At 39.8% G+C, this 21,559-nt stretch overlaps 1 protein-coding gene across 13 annotated transcripts in view; it reads right to left on the bottom strand.

Moving 5' to 3' along the window:
- Positions 1-21,559, bottom strand: part of ESR1 (estrogen receptor 1) — a 435,454-nt gene that overhangs the window by 36,976 nt on the left and 376,919 nt on the right. For all 13 annotated transcript variants that reach the window (XM_050786870.1, XM_050786863.1, XM_050786861.1 and 10 more), the window contains one exon: positions 5,235-5,368. In XM_050786870.1, coding sequence (XP_050642827.1) covers positions 5,235-5,368 — 134 coding nt within the window. The remainder of the gene's footprint in view (positions 1-5,234; positions 5,369-21,559) is intronic.

Here is a 21,559-nt window from a genome sequence, read left to right on the forward strand (position 1 = left end):
TTTCAATGTTTACAGTCAATGTGTTTAAAAAATGTTCTTTCGTCTAAATACAGGGACTCTCTGAATCATTGTGTTATTTCTAAACTTAAAAACATAAACGCTCCGAGTAATTGTCTAATAATATAAAGTGAGTGCAAATAATCCAGATCTGGAGAGAGAAAATAATCTTTGTGATGAGAACTTGTTATAATTAACTATGAAACAAATACTTTCTTGACCAGAGAGTGGCTTCTGATCAAAGCAAACAGAATGGCATCGGCTTCAGCATCCTTCGTTTCACGAGGGCACCATCATGGCAAGACATGCCACGTTAACAAAGCATGACTAGATGGCAGACAGCAGCTGGCACTGCTTCGTGTTTATGTTTAACATATATGTTCCTGTTTGACATTCCATAGTCCCATTTTTGCTAAACACTAAAGTACACATTTTAGAGATGTTGCCATAATTCTTTCTCCTATCTTGTTTTCCCTTAACTTTTCACGTGGGGTATTTAAATGTCTATGAATTTTGACCCGTATTCCCCTTTATTATTCCATCAATTGAAAGAGAAACGTTGTCTGAGGATCAGTTTTGGATGAACAGATGAGCAAGGCTACAGCACTTCAAGAGCATAAGACATACCCAGGGGAACAAGTGGCCCTGCTAACAGTGATACAGAAGCTAGCAGCACACAGAGGGCACCTGGGTAACTGGAGGTTTGTGGAGTCGGGAGAGAAAAAGAGGAACTGCGGTTGAAGAGAGGACAGAGGGCTGGAATCACGGTCTGGCTGGTTCTCCAGGGAGAGAAATAGATAAAGTTACCAGGGCGAGATGTGCATGAGGCTCTTCAGAATTAAATATATAGAACTGTGGTCAAAGGGGTTCGGAAAAGAGGTAGAAATCATTATTAAATTGAATGTGAAGGCCAAACCAAATATTTATTAGAGAGTATAGATTTTTACATATAAAGCTTTGACATATGAATTTTTCTGAGCCTTGAGGAACATTCACTGAAAGGGTGGTTTTCTGATAGAAGTGGATTCTGAGGGGTTATGAGGTTAAGCAAAACCACAGCCCACTGATGAATGATGTGCCTACCTATGAGACACCACAGCAGTTCACCAGAGAGTTTTCATCAAGGTCTCTCAACAGTAAGTTCCAATCACAATCAATTCTTTTCCACAAGATAAATGTTGCTCTCAATTTTCTCTAAATCTAATTACGTGGCATAATTAACAGTCTCAGGATAACAGCTATGGTGGTCTCTATTGTTGGTGTTACACTGGAGTCCCCACATTTTTGTATTGTAAGCCTTGCTAAAGGCCTTTAAGCTAAAACACTTCATTACACTGAAAAAAAGGCATGAACCTACTCCATTTAAGCCAGAGATTCTCATCGGTGATGATGATAGCTGTTGTTGACTAAGGGCCTAATGTGGTCCATGAACTGCAACACACGCTTCATACACAATTTCCCCCTTATCTACAATAACCCAAGGAGATGGGTCTTGCTTTTTCCATTTAATAATTTGATATCATCTAGATCTGTGGAGCACTCAAGAGCATGATACATTTCAGAATGGTAAGAACAGATGGGAAAAATGAGGACTTTCCAGGTCCTCCTGGCCATGTCTAGCAAATAAGCATCTATTAAATGACTGAATGATGTAACATCTGTTGACAGTCCACAGGCTAAATAGACTGTGAGGAATCAAAAAAAATACAAATAGTTTATAGGGAGATTAGGAAATACGTGCATAAAGAGTGAGAGAAAAATCCAGGTTAACATAAAAAATGCAAAGAAAAAAATTCCACACAACAGTAACATTCTTTTTTGTGTATGTGGCACAAAGTCCATAGTAGGAACTCAATAAACATTGAATTATTTAATAAATGAATGAAATCAACCAACTAACCAAATGCTAGATTGTGTGGTAGTGACTCTAAGAATTGAAATAGTCTAGAGAGAAAATTTATTATGGACTGGAGTAGTGAGCTGGGCCTAGAAAAATGAGAAACATTTGAATGATATACAGGAAAACTGAATTCCCACTGGGTACAAGAGATACCGTGGGCAGGCCCAGACCCTGTACCATGGCCCGCTTTGCAGCTCCAGCTCCCATCCTTTCTCTACAGCTGCTGCTTCGTGGGCTTTTGCCTTGAGCCCATCGCTTCTGTTCCGATTTGCCCTACACTTGAGCTCTGCCCAGCTAGTTCTCAGAATGTCTTGAAGTTGGCATCTTTGGATTAACCAGGAATGCCTCTGTCCTTTGGTGTGGAGTGGAAAAATAAACAATGTGTGTCCTATGGATGATTCTGGGTTTTTAAGTAATAAATTATTCTAAATGGGGCAGAAATGATGACGAATATCTCCCACTCCCAAGCAGCTGTGAAGATGGCTTCCCATGGAAATTTTGGCATTGGAGACACCCTCTCCAAACTTCCAGAAAGACATTCCGAGCAGGTCCTCACAACAACCTTTCAATTCCCCTTGTGCCTCGGCCACAAAATCGGGGCCAATATAAACCCAGCCTACTCAGACCTTGGCGACTGGGGCTCAACACAAAACCTTGGGTTCCTCCATACACTGAGGTTTTGTTTCCCAGGCGTCAGAAAGGCATCTTCTAGCTCAGGTTTCCTGAACTGTTTCCAGCTTGGCTTCTGTCAGAGATTCCTGGAGTCAGAGCCACTTGGTAATTGGTCTCATGATAGGTAAAGCTGCCCCATATCAGAGCCATGAATTGGTTGGACTTTTAGAAAAATACTTATCTCCAGTTGTGGGGAAAAATTGTTGATTGTGGTATGACCACATGCTTCATATGACCCGTTGCTTTTTTTATTCGAAAAAGGCTCCTAATGCTACAGCATTGTGTGTCAGAGTCTTGCCCTCTTTGATGCTGTTTTTCAGGAACAATAGGAGACACAAGGAGCCCTGCTCAGCAGCAGATCCACTTTTCTGCGGCACAGCTCACTTTTATAGGGAAGAGAGTGGTTTCACTTTGTACAGGGTTGAGAAACAGCTTCTGTTTGCTTACGGCTCTCCTGAGCCAGCAGTACCGTCCTTGATAGAAAAGAGGAGCTGCCAGCCGCTGTGTTATCTCATGAAAAAGACAACTGTAAACTATGTCAGCATACAGTGCCTTGTATTTCTACAACAGCGTTCCTGCCCTTCAAGAGCAAAGAAGTGCACAGAAGATCCTAAGAAATAAGTGAAGGAACAAGGACGGAGTATGAAACTTTAACTAGTCTGAGAAGGAGGCAGACAGGGGCCAAATCCTGCAGTGGGAAATACAGTCTTGAGGTTTGGGTGCCAGTCTTTAATAAAATACTTTCTTGTGAGGGCTGAAAGTTTTTCCCCCTGGGTTGTAAAAACCCTGGGTCTATGAATCCAATGTTTTGATGGCCAAAATCCTGATTTTTTTTGTATAATAGTTAAAAAAATTCACTCTGTCATAGGAGCAGAAACAAAACAATAATGCAGGAAAAGTCTATATGGATCTGGAGGAAATATTTTTTATTATCGAGATCAGAGCATCCACTATCTGGATCATACAACTCTGGCTAATTTTACTTCCTGTCTGGGGTACTTTTTCTTAGTAAAAGTGCGGGGTGGGGAGTCTTAACACTTAATAGGCCTGCCTTCCCTGAAGTTCCCAGATTGCCCACATGAAAGCTGTCAGCACGCGCCAGCCCTCCACCGAAGAAGGCACAGGTTCAGGACCTGGCACCATGTAGCCGAGTGGCACTGCTCCCAGAACTCTCATCCAATAAAGAGCCATTGTGGGATCTGGACCCTACAATGTACAGGACAAATGACCGAAATGAAAAGCACAATGCACTTGAGTGGAACCAGAAACTTGAATGGAGTGGTAATCACTTCCTTAGTGTGGATCACATCATTTATCATGGGACTTCATTCTGTAATTCAGTCCTTGCCTAGTGTAATAGTACAGATTTCCATTTATCAGTTGATAAGTGAGAATGATTACTGTGATAACCATTAAGCAACACAGGTTACTAGTGGTGGTGGGGAAGAGAAGTGGAAAATTGTCATGGGAGGTGGGAAGGGATCAGCACTCATCAGAAAGAGACAAAAACATCAGAAAAGAGAAGGAAGGGCTGATTCCATTAAGCAGCACCATTCCTAGCAGTGGTGGGGAAGAAAAATGAAAAATTGTTAGGGCAAGTGGGAAGGGATTGGCACTCATCAGAAAGAGACAAAAACACGTGCAAAGACAAGGAAGTGCTGATTCTCTATATATGTGATCAATACAAGCTGCAGTTGAGCTATTGAAGAATTTGAGACTATGTCTAATGGCATAAGAAACTAAGTCAGGCCCAGGGCTTCAAAATGGCTGTGATTTCTATGTGAGAATGAGGAATGAGGCACAAAGTGGAGTTAGAGCCAGGGGGAAAGGTGGAGCTTAAGGGGAGCTGCTGTACAGCTGATACCCAATGTGAGCTTTAGGTCCCAGAGGCTGTAGAGCTAGAGCTTAGATCCAAATACCAAGAGGCTGGGAGGAGTCAGTGCACTAAATCAGGCTGAACCATAGTTTCCATCTGGGTGACATAGAGTGACTCTTTCTTTATACAACAGCCAACCTCACTACATTAAAAAACAAAACAAACAAACAAAACAAACCAGATGTTGCTCTTAGCTAAGCTTTCTCAAGTAAATAAATACGAAGGGGCAGTAGAATTAGACTTCATAGAGCAAATGGAAAATGCTCTGTCAGCTGGACAATTTATTGCATTCCACATTCTTCTGTTTTAGAAACAGGTTTTTCTATCTCTAAGCCAACTATATTTTTAGCTAATCAGTTTCGACCAGAAACATGGTCTGTCTCAAATAACCCTCTTTCTTTACTATCTGGAGCCTGGAATTGGTCACAATTTCTTAGCAGAGTTACTTGGTCTACTTATTTTCAGACATAATATAACTATCAACTAACATATGTCTATATACATGTACCATTTGAACAAAAACATCCTCATATCTGTGAAAGTATACAAAAATTTCAGCTCAAAGGCCATTTGATTTAATGCCAAATTACAATTTTTCATGCGTCTATTCGGCTAGCATGGTTCTACCTCTATAAGGAATCTGCAATGTTGGTAAGTTATTTTAAATGTGTGTCAGTAGTTTCTTTCTATTTATGACATTATGCCTTTGGAGTGGGTAGATTGTATCTGGTTGAAAAATACAAATAAATGTTTAATCCAGCATTGAGTTCTCTCATGTTATCAACTCACCAGAATTAAGCAAAATAATAGATTTGAGGCACACAAACTCCTCTCCCTGCAGATTCATCATGCGGAACCGAGATGATGTGGCCAGTAACATGTCGAAGATCTCCACCATGCCCTCTACACATTTTCCCTGGTTCCTGTGAAAACATAGCAAAAACAAATAAAAAGATTAAAAAATAGAAAATCTTCCACAAGACATGAAAGGGTTCACATTCATAAAAATCCACTGGTTCTAAATCTTTAACAAAAAACTATCAGCCATTGTCTTCATGGAGTATGAACATTGATTTGAATTCCAGAAGGCAAAACAAAAATATAATTTCCCATCAATAAAACATTATCATTTCAACTTCTTAGAAGAGGTAGATAGTTCAGTCCTCAAGTCTGCCATGTTAAATATGGAATTCTTCAACCTATGGGTAATTGAAAATGATGAAGATTTGGATAAATGATTTATCTAATACACGTATATTGATCTGCTACTATATTCTAAACAATGTGGTAGTTCTGGGAATAAAAACACGGCCTCGGCTCAAGATGCTCATGGCCTTCAACTAATATAACAAGTCCTGATAGATGTGTTTCGTGGTACTTTTGAAGTACAAGAACAACTACAATAACTATGGGCTATAGTTGGGCTGAGTCCCTTGGTGTTGCAGGGGATGGTATGTAAGTATTCGCCTAGTAGGTGGCATTCGAGTGGACGCTTTAAGATAATGTAGGCCGGGCGCGGTGGCTCAAGCCTGTAATCCCAGCACTTTGGGAGGCCGAGGCGGGTGGATCACAAGGTCAGGAGATCGAGACCACAGTGAAACCCCGTCTCTACTAAAAATACAAAAAATTAGCCGGGCGCGGTGGCGGGCGCCTGTAGTCCCAGCTACTCAGGAGGCTGAGGCAGGAGAATGGCGGGAACCCGGGAGGCGGAGCTTGCAGTGAGCCGAGATCGCGCCACTGCACTCCAGCCTGGGCAACAGCGTGAGACTCCGTCTCAAAAAAAAAAAAAAAAAAAAAAGATAATGTAGGGTTTCATCAAGCAGAGGTGCGAATGCCTCCTTGGAAGAGGGTCCTAAACATGTGAGGAGGAGCATGAAAGAACATAGAGCAGTGTGTTGGAAGTCAGGAGGTGGCAGATTAATCTGGGAAAACAGAAAAATGTCAGATCACGACATTTTTAGAAGTCCAGGCTTTTAACCTTGGCATCAAGAATTTAACATTAGTAGTTGCAACTATTAAATAAGCAAACCAAAGGTTCATAACATGCAGTACTTAAAAACATGTGTCTATATCTTTTCCATAGGGTTGTTGAAGAATTTGAATGAGATACTACACACGAAAGGAATTCATTCATTTTTTTTTTTTTTTTTAATCACAGGTTGAATTTTGGCATGATGTGTTTGAGGGGGTTAGAAAGAAGTTAAAATATTTTATGCATGCACAGATATAGATTTGTGAAATATATAAACAATTAAAATAAATAAATTAAAACTAAACACATTGTTTAGCACCTTGCTTTGTTTCTAGTTAATAGATCTTGGAGTTCTCCATCAACTTTTTTTGACAGCTCAGTATGTTTTCACTGAACAGAATGCTAAACTTTCCTTAATCACTTCTTTCTTGGGTGACATTTCTTTCTTTTCAAGTATTTTGTCATTAAAAACATTTCATTCAATGACTATCCTTGTGTTTATGTCTTTGGATACGTGTACAGATAGCTATAGAATAAATTCTTAGAAATAGAATTGCTAGATAAAAGGGCTTATGAATTTTAAATTTTGATAGTTCAAACATTGCTTTCAAATAGCTTATACAATAGACTGTTGATAAGAGAATATATTCGTATAGGCTTTCTCTAAACTGCCTGCTCTTGTCCTTTGCACATATTTTTCTGTTATATGTCATTGTCACATAGATTTTTAAGAGTTCTTTAAATACTATAGTAATAGGCCATTTGTCATATGTATTTTTAATTGTTTTTCTTAGGGTTTTTTTTTTGTTTGTTTTTTCTTCTGTTTTTTTTCTGGTATTTTCTTCTGCAAAACATTTAATAGAGAATTAAATTTACCGAATGTTTCATTTATGGCTCTAGAACATTACGTCTTGCTTTTAAAAGCAAAGACAAATAAAAAATTTACATATAAATATATATAACATAACATATAAAAATTATCTTATATTTCCTTCTAGTATACTTCCATGTTTTCATGTTTAAATTTTTGATCTTCTGGGGTTTATTCATTTGTATAACAATTTTATTGAAAGATAACCACATAACATATCATTTGCCCATTTAAAGAGTGTGAATCAATGGATTTCAGTATATTCACAATGTTGCGCAACCATTTTGGGGGATTTATTTTGGTGTAAGGTATGAGAAAAAGATCCAATTAATATTTTTTCAAGTAGCTCATTAGTTTTCCATCTTTTTCACAGATGTTCTTTTCTTTGACTTAAAAAATGTTGATTACTTCTGATATATTCATATACTTCTTACGAGTGACCTCTAAGATTAGCATTATTATTTCCATTTTCCAAATGAGGGGATTAGGACTCGAGATTGTTACGTCAAATCACATTGCTTACCAACCCAAAGAAAGAATTCCAACAAGAAGATCTTCTCTGTCTTTAATTCTTGCTCTACTTTAATTCATTCAACAAGATTTACTGAGAGCCTATTACATACTAGTCCTTATGCTCAACATTAGAGTACCGAGAAGAAAGCCATGGGCACTGTCAATAAAGAGATCTAGAATGGGAACAAGACAGACAAGGAGAAAGCCAGGTGCAAGACACAGGAAAAGGTCTAGAAAGAGAGCTTTTTGCATCTAACGTCAGTCTCCCCAGATTCAACCCATCTCAATATTGAAGCAATTGTCATCCTGTTCCCAAATAAAGTGAAATGAGGTTTTTTATGTAAAGTTCATGGAATGGAGTGTGGCACACAGTAAGGACCACCTTTAAGTATTACCTATAGATATACTGATAAATACATGGATATGTCAAGGGAGAGGCTGGCCTTTTAACTTGAAGGAGTCAGAAAAAACTGCCATGTGCATTTTGCTTTGACTATGAAAATCTGGATGCATGGAAGCTCCATAGAAGCAGAGCAGGAACTTCAAGAGGTATGCTGCCCAATGTGGGGCCGACAGAGTGCTCACACCAAAGGCTCCACTGGCATTGAGTGGGGAGAACATACTAGAAGTGGGTTCTTCTTGTCATGGAGTTGAATTTTTTTTTAAGTAGTTCATCTTCTTTCTAGTGAAAAAATAAACAAGGATAGGGGAAAATGCTTGGAGGATGAAGCTTTAAAAATAACAACTCATAGCCAAAATAGAGAAATGTTCCTTTCTCAGTATAAAGTCTCTGTTTACTTAACAGACTGCACACCGGCAGGGGAGGAAGTCTCAGTGTGGGAGGGAGCCTGTATTCACCTGCTGTGAGCAAAAGTTCAGTTCAGAAACTGAGAAAGTGGAGACTTAACAATTCTCCTTTCTTCTTGTCCTTTTTCAATCGTCTCCCATAGTTTCCCATGAAGAGCTCGTTCTTGACTCTTCCAGCAAGAGTGTATTTTTCTGAGCCTCTTCTCGTTGGATACCCTGTTATTCCTAACCAGCAATTATTACTTGTCAACAATATAACGCTTGCTCTACGGCACGCATTAGGAGCTGTAGACTGTACCCTCAGGGATGGTGTATACCCCAAACTCTCAATTCAGTTCTCACACGTGTGTGTGTGTGTGTGTGTGTGTGTGTGTGTGTGTGTGTGTGTATGTTCCTTTAGGGGATGTGGAGAGGGCATATGTTGACTATTAATCATAGACATATTATGATAGGAAGACCCCAGAGCCTACCTTCCATGCAAACACATGTGTTTCATGTTTTGGTGGTGTGCATCTGAACTGCGAGGACTTCTGGGAGGATATTCAAAGCAATGAAGCTGCACTTTTCTAAGCAGTGCTGTTTAGAGGCTACAAGAAGTTTATCTTGATATACTCTTACGAATAAAATCACTCTGTTTTTCAATGGGAGCAACTTAGTTGGTCTAAGCACTTTAGCGAATCCACTATTTGTATAATAAGTAAAAATTATGTACTTTGATGACTCTGATGATAGTTTTGTTAAATTATCCAAATGTTGCCTGAGTCTCAATGACTGGCCAATTATGTGGTAACTATGGGTCTTTCACTAGCATTTTTACAAGGTGAAAAGGCTTGCCACGTGAGCTAGTGAAAAAGTGATTTGTCAACCTACAATCTGGCACAAATCTATGTGGACTTTGAAAATGAGATAGATACTTGTCACCTGCCTGATGCAAAGAAACTCTTCAGTGTCTACTGAGGTCATTATGCATTGTGGTCAGGGCTTCATTTTCAAAGTCTAGCCAAAATACTCTATACTAACTTCAAGGAGCAAGTCAGACTAGAGCTCAGTTTCAGTGGGTATGGATGGATCGCTGGCATCAGAAATGGGGTGATTACTACAAATCTGGAGGTAACATGACTGTAAAAGACAAAATTAGTCTAAATCCATGAGGTGCTCCTGAGGCTGAGAAGCACGTGGGGTATGGAAAAACAAGATTTATTTTTAAAGGAAGCACACAGCTCCAGTTATAGATCAGGAGTAGTTTATCAAGCAGACCAGCCTATGACTCCCGCTGTGAGACGTGACAGCCTGCAGTGATGAACTTCTCTACGGATTATGTCAGTCTGGTTTTCAGAGCACCTCAAAATCCCCTTGTGGGGAGCCTTGTTCTGCTACTTATCCTCTTCAAATGTGGTCCATTTGCACTTAAGTAATGGGGGAAAGAACTAGACTTGACAGAGCATTTGCTCGTGGCATGTTCTGGAAGTTTCTTCTCTATAAAAATAAAAGCCTGTTTTTTCAGAAGCCCTAAGGCATCTCTTCCTCCACATGGAAAATAAAGAGCTCTAATGAGGGTGTGCAGACCAAACTCTCACTTGTATATCTTCAAAAATATGCCTTACAAAATGTAAGGTTACCCATTAGCATCTCTTCATATAAAAGGAAACTGATAAATGGAAACTGAGAAAACCCAGGGGATCAACATAAGACATTTAATTTAGCTGTCCTGAAAAAAAGTACAATATGGTTTTTAAAAAGTAACAAATTAAGATGCTATTCAAAATCAATAGTGGCAAGATTGGATGTATTTAAAGAGCTTCTTTGTCTTCAACACTACAAAATCTCTCAGCATGTGCTCAAAATGCTGAGAATCCATAAATATTTATATGATCAAGAGGTTTACATATGCAGCTCTGAAGTATGGAAGAAAGTGATGAAGATGGAAACTGTAAGTGATATATCTTGAAAGATGCAAAATTTAAAATGAAAGTTGTTTAGACTCTTGAGTCCAGCTGCCTGGGTTCAAACCTTGATGCCACTATTTACTAACTTTGTGACCTTGAACCAATTACTTAAACTCTGTGTGTCTGAATGAGTATATAGACAGAAACACCACATTGTACTGTCAGTTGCAATTAAGCCATTGGGATTTGATGGTTGTTTGATATAGCAGTTAGCCCATGTAAATTAAAAAAGAAATTGGTACTGGAAGTGAATACTGCCATGAAAAATGTTTATTCCTAATGCCAGGTAGGAAGAAAACATAGCAAGCTAGGGAGCCCTGTTACAACATTGCAAACTATCTGCTCTGAAAGAACTTGGCAGGTAGACTACATGCCTGGGGAGGTGGTCAGAATGAGACCAATAGTGTGTAGTGGACACTCTGGCAGCCATTGGTAAGGTGTTGCAAGAAAGATGTGAGATTGGGCAAGAACTGAATGGTTCTCAAGCAAAAATGGAAGGGAATGGAGCAAGATCAAAGATAAATGGCCTTATAAGATTGGAAGAACCAACAGTTTTTGGCCATGAAATATTAAGAGATGAAATGTAAAAGGGTCTTGAGCATGGAAGACCAAGTAAAACTTCTTTGTTTACGAAGTGACTCCATCTTGTGGCAAAGGGTGACAGCAGAAGGGTATGTCCTCACCATCCCAACTAATTATTTCAAGTAGTCTCAAGCGAGTCACCATTAAGTCATGAGGGAAAAGCCGAAGCACTAAGAGGCAAATAAGAATATCAGGCTCGTTGGCGAGGACATGAGGAAAAGCAAACCCTGGCACATTGTTGTTGAATATGTAAATTACTAAAACCATTATGGAAGTACTACAGAGGACCCCGCCCAAAATTAGAAATATAATTATCATTTGATCCAATAATCCCACTACTGTGTATATATCCAAAGAAGATGAAATCAACATGTTGAAGAGATATCTGCACTCCCAAGTTCATTGTAGCATTATTCACAATAGCCAAGATATGGAATCAACCTGGGTGACCATCAACAGATGAGTAGAAAAAAGAAAATGTGGAATATATGTACAACGGAATGCTATTCACCCTTTAACAAGAAGGAAATCCTGTCATTTGCAACAACATGGATGAACTTGGAGGACATTATGTTAGACATTGCTCCCAAATGACCAAAGGGCTATAAGAAATGTAATTCTATAGCACCCTGCTTTACAGATTTGAATCATTTCCAACTGGCATGATTAGTAAAGGAACAAATAGTATGTAGCATTTAATGTGGGTCTCAAAACGTTGACTGAGTGAGAAGGAAAGAAATTTGAGGAATTTCCAGAAAGATTAAATGGTATCAGAAAGGCCAAGAGGTGGGAGAAGAGAAGGCCTGTTCAGGGAATCTTGAGTGATCTAGTTGGTAGAGTTCGCTATTTGTAAAGACAGAAACTGGCAAAGAGGGCTGAGTCAGACTGTGAAGAGTGGTTAATAAAAGGCTCCTGAGATGAAACGGGAGATAATGTGTAAGGGAAGACCATTAAGAGCTTACCAGTGGGTGAAACGATCATGTAAACACTTTTGTTGTGACTAATTTGGCATCAGTGCACAAAGGAGGGTGGGGGAGAGAGAAGAGTCTGGAAGAGACGGCAGGTAGGAGGAAGGGGAGAGAAGACATGAGACAGCACCGTGGTGATAAAGAGAAATCCGGGCTGTTCTGAAAATCCTTTGTTGATCTGAAGGAAAAATCAACAGATTTTGGTGAATGATCCTGGGTGTTGGCAATGAGGAAGGATTTAAAGACTCCTCTGGAACTGTATGTTAGGATGGATGAAAAGATGATAAAAGAAAGCGAGAAATTAGCAGAAAGAGGGAAATTCAGAGATTTGTCATTTGCTAGTAGAAGAAAACAACTTCCCTTAAAAATGATTGAGCTAAAATTTCACGAGACTAAGTCAAGACGACAACAGAAAATTGATAACGTGGGTCTGAAACTTGAGAGAGGGACAGTGCTAAATATATCAATTTGATGAGGTTTTTTTTTTTTCCCCACTTACTAAGAGTGGGCATCTTTTCAAATAAATTTGTTAAAATATACCTCATCCTTTAAATGGGTGCCTGGTATTTCACTGTGTTCACATGTATTTAAGGACTCTTATTATAGGCATTTATATTATTTCTAATTTTCAGCTACAACAAACAATGTGCAATTATTCCTATACATATATTTTCTACACTTACAAAAGTATGCAGAAAAAAAATCCTTACACATACAATAGCAGAATCAAGGGGTATAAACATTTAACCATTTACTAAGTATTGCCAAAACGCCTTCCAAAAAGGTTATACCAATTTACACTGCCCCCATGAAAGCATAAAATATCCAGAAATACAGATTTTGGAGATATCTGAATAGAAATCATTGAAACTGGAAAAGCGAGTGAGTTCACTAGGGAAGAAAGAGAGAGACAGAGACAGAGAGAAAGAAGGAGAGAGAAAGAGAGATGAGAGAAACAGATTGAGAGAGAGAAAGAGGGAGAGATTGAGAGAAAGAGAGGGTAAGAGAAAGAGGAAGAGAGATTAAGAGAAAGAGAATGGGAGAGAGACTGAGGAAGAGAAAGATTGAGAGAAGGGGAAAGAGAAAGAGAGATTGAGGGAGAGAAACATTGAAAGAGAGAGGGAGAGAGCAAAGGAGGAAGGGGTGAGAAACTGTCAGAGGGAGGCAATTTGGGAGCGACAGCATCTCCAGCATGAGAGGACGAGGTGAAATGGTCCAATCAAGAGGACAAATGGTTGAACGGTCAGAGGTGTGGCTGGACAGGAGCAACCAAGATGTTAAATGTCAGAAGGTCTAAAGGAATAGATGGTAGAATGAGACAGACTAAGGGAGGGACTGAGGGAGGGAGGGAAGGAGAGAGTAATGAAAACAGATGAATGCAGAATCAATATCATCACAGGACAGAAATACCTTTTTCTAACTCAAGGATATGAGAAGAAATAAATGTGAATGCAGAAATTCTGAGAGGTTAATTCTTTAGTAAACAAATGTGATATTATTTGCAGAGAATATGGGAAGGTAGCCTGAGGCTGGAGCCTCCAGGAACTCAGAAGCATCGGTGAAAGCTGCTAGGGCCCTGGATGGGCTAAGGCACAAACTCCTTAGCAATGCCCTTGGGTTTCTGGCCCTTGTCCAATCTCTTCAAGAGTCCATTTCTTACTGCCCACCTTGCGGTTTATACTGCAGGATACTTGTGAACAAAGGCAAGTTTTTCAGAACACCTGCCCGTGCTGTCTGCTTGGATCACCACTGCCCACCCCACCTCACCCACATCCTGCCCTTGGATGTGTCCTTCTCATCCTTCATGGCACAGACTGGGTCCAGGGAAACTTCTTTGCAGTTCCACTATGCTCTACTCTTCCCTCCTTTGGGTTATATGCTTTTTCTCTGTGCTGTGAGACTGTCCTTTATATCAGACTTTTTCTGTAAAAGACCACAGGACAACTATTTTAGGCTTTGTGGGGCCATTACAGTCTCTGTGGCATCTACTCAACTCTGATGTGTGTTTTTTTTTTGTTTGTTTGTTTTTGTTTGTTTGTTTTGAGATGGAGTCTCGCTCTGATGTTTTCATGCAAAAGCAGCTGTGAACAAAATGTAACCAATGATTACGACTGTATTTATTTATTTATTTTGTAAATAAATAAAACTTTATTTACAAAAGCAGTAACAGGCCAAATTTGTCCTGTCGCCTACACTTGCCCCCCCCCCACCCGCCTTCTATCACTGTTCTACATTCAGTGAGTTTATTGAGCACTGATAAAGTGTAGATGTGTGTCCCCTCCAAATCTCACATTGAAATTTGATGGCAGTGCTGGAGGTGGGGCCTGGTGGGAGGTGTTCGGGGTGGATCCCTCACAACTGGTTTGGTGCCATCTTTCCATAATGAGTGAGTTCTTCCTCTTTCAGTTCATGGGAGAGCAGGTTGTTTAAGGAGCCTGGCATCTCTCTTGCTCTCTCCTTTGCCATGTGAAACGCCTGCTGTCTCTTTGCCTTCCACCATGAGTAAAAGCTTCCTCAGGCCTCACCAGAAGTAGATGCTGGCGCCACGCTTCTTGCACAGCTTGCAAAACCCTGAGCCAAATAAAACCTCTTTTCTTTATAAATTACCTGGTGTCAGGTATTCCTTTATAGCAGCACAAAACGGACTAACACAAGCCCCGACCACAGCCCCTACTAGTTGATAAGAATATAGTAATGACCAGGACAGCAATGTGTCTTTCTCAAAAGGAGCTTACAACATATGCGGGCAGAAGATACTTTTTAAAACACAAAATAAAAAAAAGAAACAAAGTTGTGATTAGGGTATGAAGGGAAATGCATGGTATTTTAATATGCTATGGTAGTGAAAACCAGGGACTCTCTGTGGAAGGGAAGTTTGAAATGGTGAGGGACATCCACATGGACCTTAGCGAATTGTGGACCTGGAGCTCAGAGAAACACTGGGGTCTGGAGAAGCAGCTTTGGGGGTTGACAAGGGAGCCTGCCTGAGTGCACAGAGGGAGAGGAGAGATGGCATCTTGGGGGAAGACAGCCTAAGAGAAAGATGAGCCTGTAAAAGACACACAGAGCAGGGGGAGGTAGAAGAAAGCACTGAGGAGGAGGGGTGTCCCAGGTCAAGAGGAGGCATCAATTGTGTTGATGTCTAAAGAAGTCAAGGAAGAGAAGCATGGATTTGAAGACCAGACTGAGATCGTATCCAGTTTTTTGTTTTTGTTTTTGTTTGTTTCTTTGTTTTTGTTTTGTTTTCAGCAGGGTTGGGCAGCCTGGGGATCAAAGTGAAGAAAGTAGACAGTGGATGTGGCTCAAGGTGGATGACTGACTCTCTAAGTATGGAGAAAACTTGAGGGCATAGAAATTCTAGAAGGTAGTCTTGCAGTGACTTATTATGGGGCTTAGGATGAAACCAGAGGAAAATGAAATCAGAAAACTGTTTATGATAAAAGAATAGAAAGTATTATAGTAAGTATCAAAGACCAAGTAGGCTCAGAAAGAACAAGGGGTGGGAGAAGTGGAGGTTACAGAAATTATAGTCCTAGAGAGGGAGCTTCTAATCTAAGATACTGCTGGTAGTAGAGTTCCTGGAGGTGGCATCTACTCTACTCTACATCTATTCTACTAATGTAGAGGTAAAACTAAATAATGGAAATGTAAAAGCTTAAGAACGCTGAGACCACAGTGCCTATCCTTATAACAAAGCACAATATTAAACAAACAGTTGACTAACAATTGACAAAAGGCCTATTTTGAAAAATTACCCAGGACTCATTTGTTTCTGACTCTTCAACGACCTCCCAACTTTGAGGTGTTTTCCTCTGCCGATGATTCTGAACAAATGCAATGATCTGAAGGTTACAAGAATGGGATTGATGATCTCACCAGAAGGACAGCATGTCTCTCTCATGCCCAACCTTCCTTCTGCCCACCTGTCAACATGCAAAGCCAATGGCCTTGGGCAAAACTCTACAATTATATGTTAGTGTTCTTTAACTGTTGCGAGCTATGGGTCAAGGCAAATGGGCTAAAAATATATCATGATAACCCGCAAAAATGTCATTCCTCTTAGAGAAGGCAGTGTTTAGATAGAAAATGAAAGAAAAAATGGAAGAAAATTAAAAAAAATAGGAGAAATTTTTAAGATATGGCCAGAGGATCATCATCTCAGAGTTATTCTGAAAAAATGGAGATAAAAACCAGGTTGGATGATTCATTTAGAGGGATTGTATTTCAAGTGGAAATGACTTTTGGTCCATTAACTTGAGAACGGTTGGTATGAGACTGAAAGCCAGTCTATCTTCCCTGAGAGTTTGAGGAATAAATGCACGGAGCAATTTAGCAGCAGTTTAGAAATGTAAAGTTCTCAGAACGCATGTTCCCAGTCAAGCAGACCTTGCTGAAGAAGCTGGGAAGTATGATTGCAGGAAAAAAGTTTCAGTTCCCCGCTTTTCCTAGCTAAAATCCATATTTCACTTTGTTGCTATTACTGTCTTTTTAAAATTTGGAACATAAAGGAATCTATGAAAGGAAGCCGACCAACAGTGGTGCCCAGTGGATAGACTTCCAGTGAAATGGGGGGACAAAAGCAAAAAGGATTCTTTTTGTATAAAGAAGTCCATACTTGTTGAACACAAAGAAAGGAGAGAGTATTTCTCTCAGGCAGTATCATCAGGGTTTTTTAAGATTGAGACAGAAAAGTCATTCTCCTTCAGAGACCTGCCTTGTGGAGGCATTAAATCCCTTACTACTACGGGGTGGAAGTGGCTGTTACACATCAGCAGGTCATCCATACACATCTATTTCCACTTCCAACCCCTCGTAGGATGAAGGCCCTCCCAGAGTCCTCTAATCACATCCCTGGCACAAAGCCAAGAGGAACCTCACTTTCTCTTCCTCCCTCTTTTTTTGCAGCCTCCACAGGTGAACCTCAGCTTTACAAGAGTCACCATGAGCCTGCCTCCAAATCCTGGTGACAGAGGACAGTTAATTGATACACCCTTTACTCACCCAAAAGAATTCACACCCTCTCCATTTATGCTGGTGCAAATGGTTATTGCGGAAATTACAGAGGAAATGTTAGATCGGCCTATGGAAAAGATGTGTCTGGACTTCAGTTTGAATCATGTAGTCATATTATGTCCAATTGTCTTTCTTAAGCTGTCTGTCACACAAGAGTAAGACTCCATGCTACCCCTTGCTATTTACTTTTTTCACATCAGGGAGCTGATAGCCAAAAGAGTTCTTAAGCCAAGAACTCTTTATATATTTTCTTTTATATATTTTCTAATAAATAGAACAAGCCTTAACATGTCCTCTTTTCATATACTTTTGGGTGCTAAAGTGGTAAGAAAGGAGGTTAGAGTTGGTTATTACAGATGCTTCTGTCAGAATGTGTAAAACACACTTCTGGGTTTGAATGGTTTGCCAAAGGGAGATGAAATTCTACACTTCTATAGATAATGATCCACTTAAGTTTGCTTGTTCAGTTTATACAGTTTAAGAGCTAAAGTAAGTCCCTAGAGGAAAATTCTCTAATGGTTGTGCCTACTCAAATATCCAGCTGAAAGGAGATTCGATCAATCTTTTAAAATTTTTATATACATCAAGTATATACCATTGGGAAGAATACCACAGTTATTCACTTTTTGTTTAAATGTTTTGGAATTACACAGACACAGCAATTACAAAGTTTGTCTCCGCTCTTCTTAGATGAACAGATTCTGTTAACTGAAATGAAGGCAAATGAATGAAGAGAGTTCTATGTTACATATCTGAGAGCAGAGTCTCTGTTTTTGATACACCGACCATTGTTTCTCTGTAAAAAAATACAATTAATACTTCATCTGCTCATTAACTCAGTTCTAGTTGAATACTATTTTTTAGTCCATTGTATATGGCAGACTTTATGTTAGGCACGGAGGACATAAAGATTCACTGATTCCTTCACGCAGTAAATATTGAGTTGGAATCTCCTATGTTCCAGGCACTGAGTTAAGTGCTGAAGGTTTAACAGTGAGCCACACAGACACAGTTTTGCCTTCCTGCAGGGTACAGTTTAGTCAGGAAGCAGATATTAAACACACATATACACTCACAATGATAAAATAAAGCTGTTAATTTGATAAATGCCGAGAAGAAAAAGAATGGGGCTTATGAGAGAGTACAACAAGGGGTGCAACTTAAACGAGGGGGCAGGAGGGTATCTGAGAAGCCCGCTGGGAGGGAGTGATTTTTTTTTTTTTTTTTTTTTTTTTTTGAGATGGAATCTCGCTCTGTCTCTAGACTGGAGTGCAGTGGCATGATCTCAGCTCACTGCAATATCCGCCTCCCCGGTTCAAGCGATTCCCCTGCCTCAGCCTCCCGAGTAATTGGTACCTCAGGCATATGCCATCATGCCTGGCTAATATTTTTTGTACTTTTAGTAGAGACAGGGTTTCACTATGTTGGCCAGGATGGTCTTGATCTCTTGACCACGTGATCCGCCCACCTCAGCCTCCCAAAGTGCTGGGATTATAGGTGTGAGCCACTGAGCCCAGCCGAGGGACTGACATTTAATCTCAAACTAAATAACTAGGAATTAGCCAGGAAAAAAGTTGAGGAGAGTGTGCCAAGAAGAGAGACATGCATATGGGCCTTGGAAGCCAAAAATAATAATAATAATAATAACAACAATAATAATAATGCTTGAGGAGTCGGAGAAGCTGAAAGAAGGCTGACATCCTGGAACCCTGTGACCCCAGGCACAGTGGCCCTGAATGAGGCTGGAGAGCTGGGAGCACACAGTGGCCACAGGCCACAGCAAGAGGTCTTAATTCCCCCAGTCAAGTGACATCAGAGCAGTTTTCAGAGAGGAGTGACCAAGATTTGTGTTTCTCTTATTCTTTTCTTAAAATGTTTATAAATGTATAGGGTACAAATGCAGTGTTGTTACATGCATAGATTGCTTAGGGGTCAAATCAGGGCTTTCATGTATTAATGGATTTGTATTTTTCTCTGCCCTCAAGGAACTCACAGGGGAAATTTCCTTAAGTCTCTATAGCAGGATGAAAAGAAAATTCACATTTCTTAACCTGGCAAAGCCTTGTGCACACAAAACCAAAACAAAATGCGCCATACAATGTTTAGGGTCTATCATGGCCATTGAAATGCCTGAAGTAAAGACAATGCCTTTCCTTCCCTCTTCCTCTTATAAATAACCTTAATCCACTTACTATCCTTTCAGTGACACTTTTCCAATACAGAGTGTTGGAATTCCAATAACTAAACTAATGACCTAGGAATTTTCATGTTGACTTCTCACAGGAATTCCAATCATTCACTTGTTAGAACTGATCAAGTTCTTACTAGGTCCTAAACACTTTGCTACTTAGTGAAGGTCCCTTACTTTCCATGAGCTTTCAGTCAAGCAGAGGCAAATATGAGACAAGAGACATGGACAAGGTAATCTCCAATTGTAGTATGTTCTACTAGAAAATAAAACAGAGAGTAGCAAGTAGGGGGCAATTTTAGTTTCCTTGTGGTTAAGGGCGTAGCATTGAAATGAAGGCCTGAGTGACAAGATGCTTGGAGATACTCCAGACTTCATTTTTAAAAGAGAAAATTTTAAAGTGTTCTTCATGAGGGTAAGAGGTGGTTATTTTCATGGTTGGTTCCAAGGTTAGGAAAAAGTGTCCTAGTTTTGAAATCCAGTAAGGGAGACCAACAGATGCAAAGCATTGTGCCAAGCAATGCAAGAAACTTGCAATGAAAAAGTAGAATTAAAAGTGGCCTAAACACTCCCTTCCTCTTAGAATCACCAGCCTTTTCATGCTGAATTTGGAGTTGCAGCTGTTAGGAGAGTAATGCTACCCGTGGAAGCCAGTTCACAAACGAGATCTGTGAGCAGAGTCAATGGAAGATGGCAGGACTTTTCAGCCCACATTCAAAACAATCAATCCTGTTTTATTAAATACACCCTTCTTTTAAGATTACAACTCACTGGCAGTTCTTTTGTCTCTTTCTTTCTTATTTTGTCTTCTTTTACTTGGACAGTCTTTACCTTGAGTTCACCATATAATTTCTACTTTCTAACATCATTTCATGCTTCTCAATCTCTTCTAACCTCACTCAATAAAATACGGTGAATATGTAACCACGAAGTTAAATACCAGTTTGTTTCTTGAAACTCTTACATATAAGTACTGATTTAGAAGTGCACTTTAATTTTTTTCTTTTGATTATGCTAAAATCTGAAAAGTGCAATGATTTGGCACTGTACAGCAATAGGTAGCATTCATTGTGTAACTAGTAACAGGCACTGGACCAGCAAGGAGCAGGCTTTTGTTCCTGACCCCACTCTGTTAATATATGGTCTGCAACCTTGGAAAAATCACCTAACCTTTCCGTAATTCCATTTCCTCATATGCAAACAGAGAGGTTGGATCAAATCACTGGTTTTCAACCTATTTTTAGAAGTGGGATCCTCTTAATAAATGAAATTATATGTGATGCTGCAATTATAAAACAGAATCAATGTCCTCTGCTCTAGAAGAATTGGAAGGGTGTCCAAAGACCCACTCCCTTTGCCTTCTTTCAAGGCAACTCCTCAGCCGCTTCCACGAAAAGTCCCACAAGGCACAACTTGAAAACTACTGGCCTAAGTTTCAGATGTGATTCCAGTTCTAAAATAATGATTCAGTGACTTTTTAAGTGCAAATAGGACAATAAGAGCCTCCCAAATGAAATGCAGAATTAACATTTTGTAGACTTACTAACTTCAACAAGAAGGTAAAAGTGTTCACTCTTTTACTTTAATTACTAAGATCCGCTTCTGGTGACCAGACTTCTTAAAATACTGTTATTTTTTTCTTCATCTCAGCACCAACCTCATAGGTTAGGCGATTCAACTCCACCACCAACACTAAGAATAGTAATATAGTACCAATGAAAGCTAACCTTTATTGAGTTCTTACTCGGTGCTAACAAGCATAGTCTTGGTACTAGATATCTAATCACTACAACTCCATGAGAAAGGTACTGTTGTAATAGAAAAAAAAAATTGAGGCCCAGAGAGATTACGTGACTATGCAAAATCACACTGTAATTGGTGGCAGACCTCCACACTTCTAATAGTGTAGAGAACACTGACAGTCTGGCTGCAGAGTCTCGTGTCTCCAGTCTCTGCTATGCCTGATTCCATGTTGCCCAACCCTCTAAGAGGCCTCTCTGGGACTCCCCTAACTCCAGTGGATATGAAGACAGTGTGGAGTATCATGCCCTGGTTGATTCTCACGTTGTTCCCACACTGAGCCTTTGAAAGTTGCTACAACTCTTTATTCCACAGGTTGCAAAGTCTTTTCAATGGCCAAGTGCATGGTACCAATCCTGGGATGAAGACTTGGCAGCTTGGTACCAGGTTCATCAATTAAAGACTCCACTGCTCTTGCATCTTCTTCCTATGCCCCTGTAGTGAGCCATTCATC

Source organism: Macaca thibetana, chromosome 4 (assembly GCF_024542745.1).
Source record: "Macaca thibetana thibetana isolate TM-01 chromosome 4, ASM2454274v1, whole genome shotgun sequence".
Taxonomy (NCBI): domain Eukaryota; kingdom Metazoa; phylum Chordata; class Mammalia; order Primates; family Cercopithecidae; genus Macaca; species Macaca thibetana.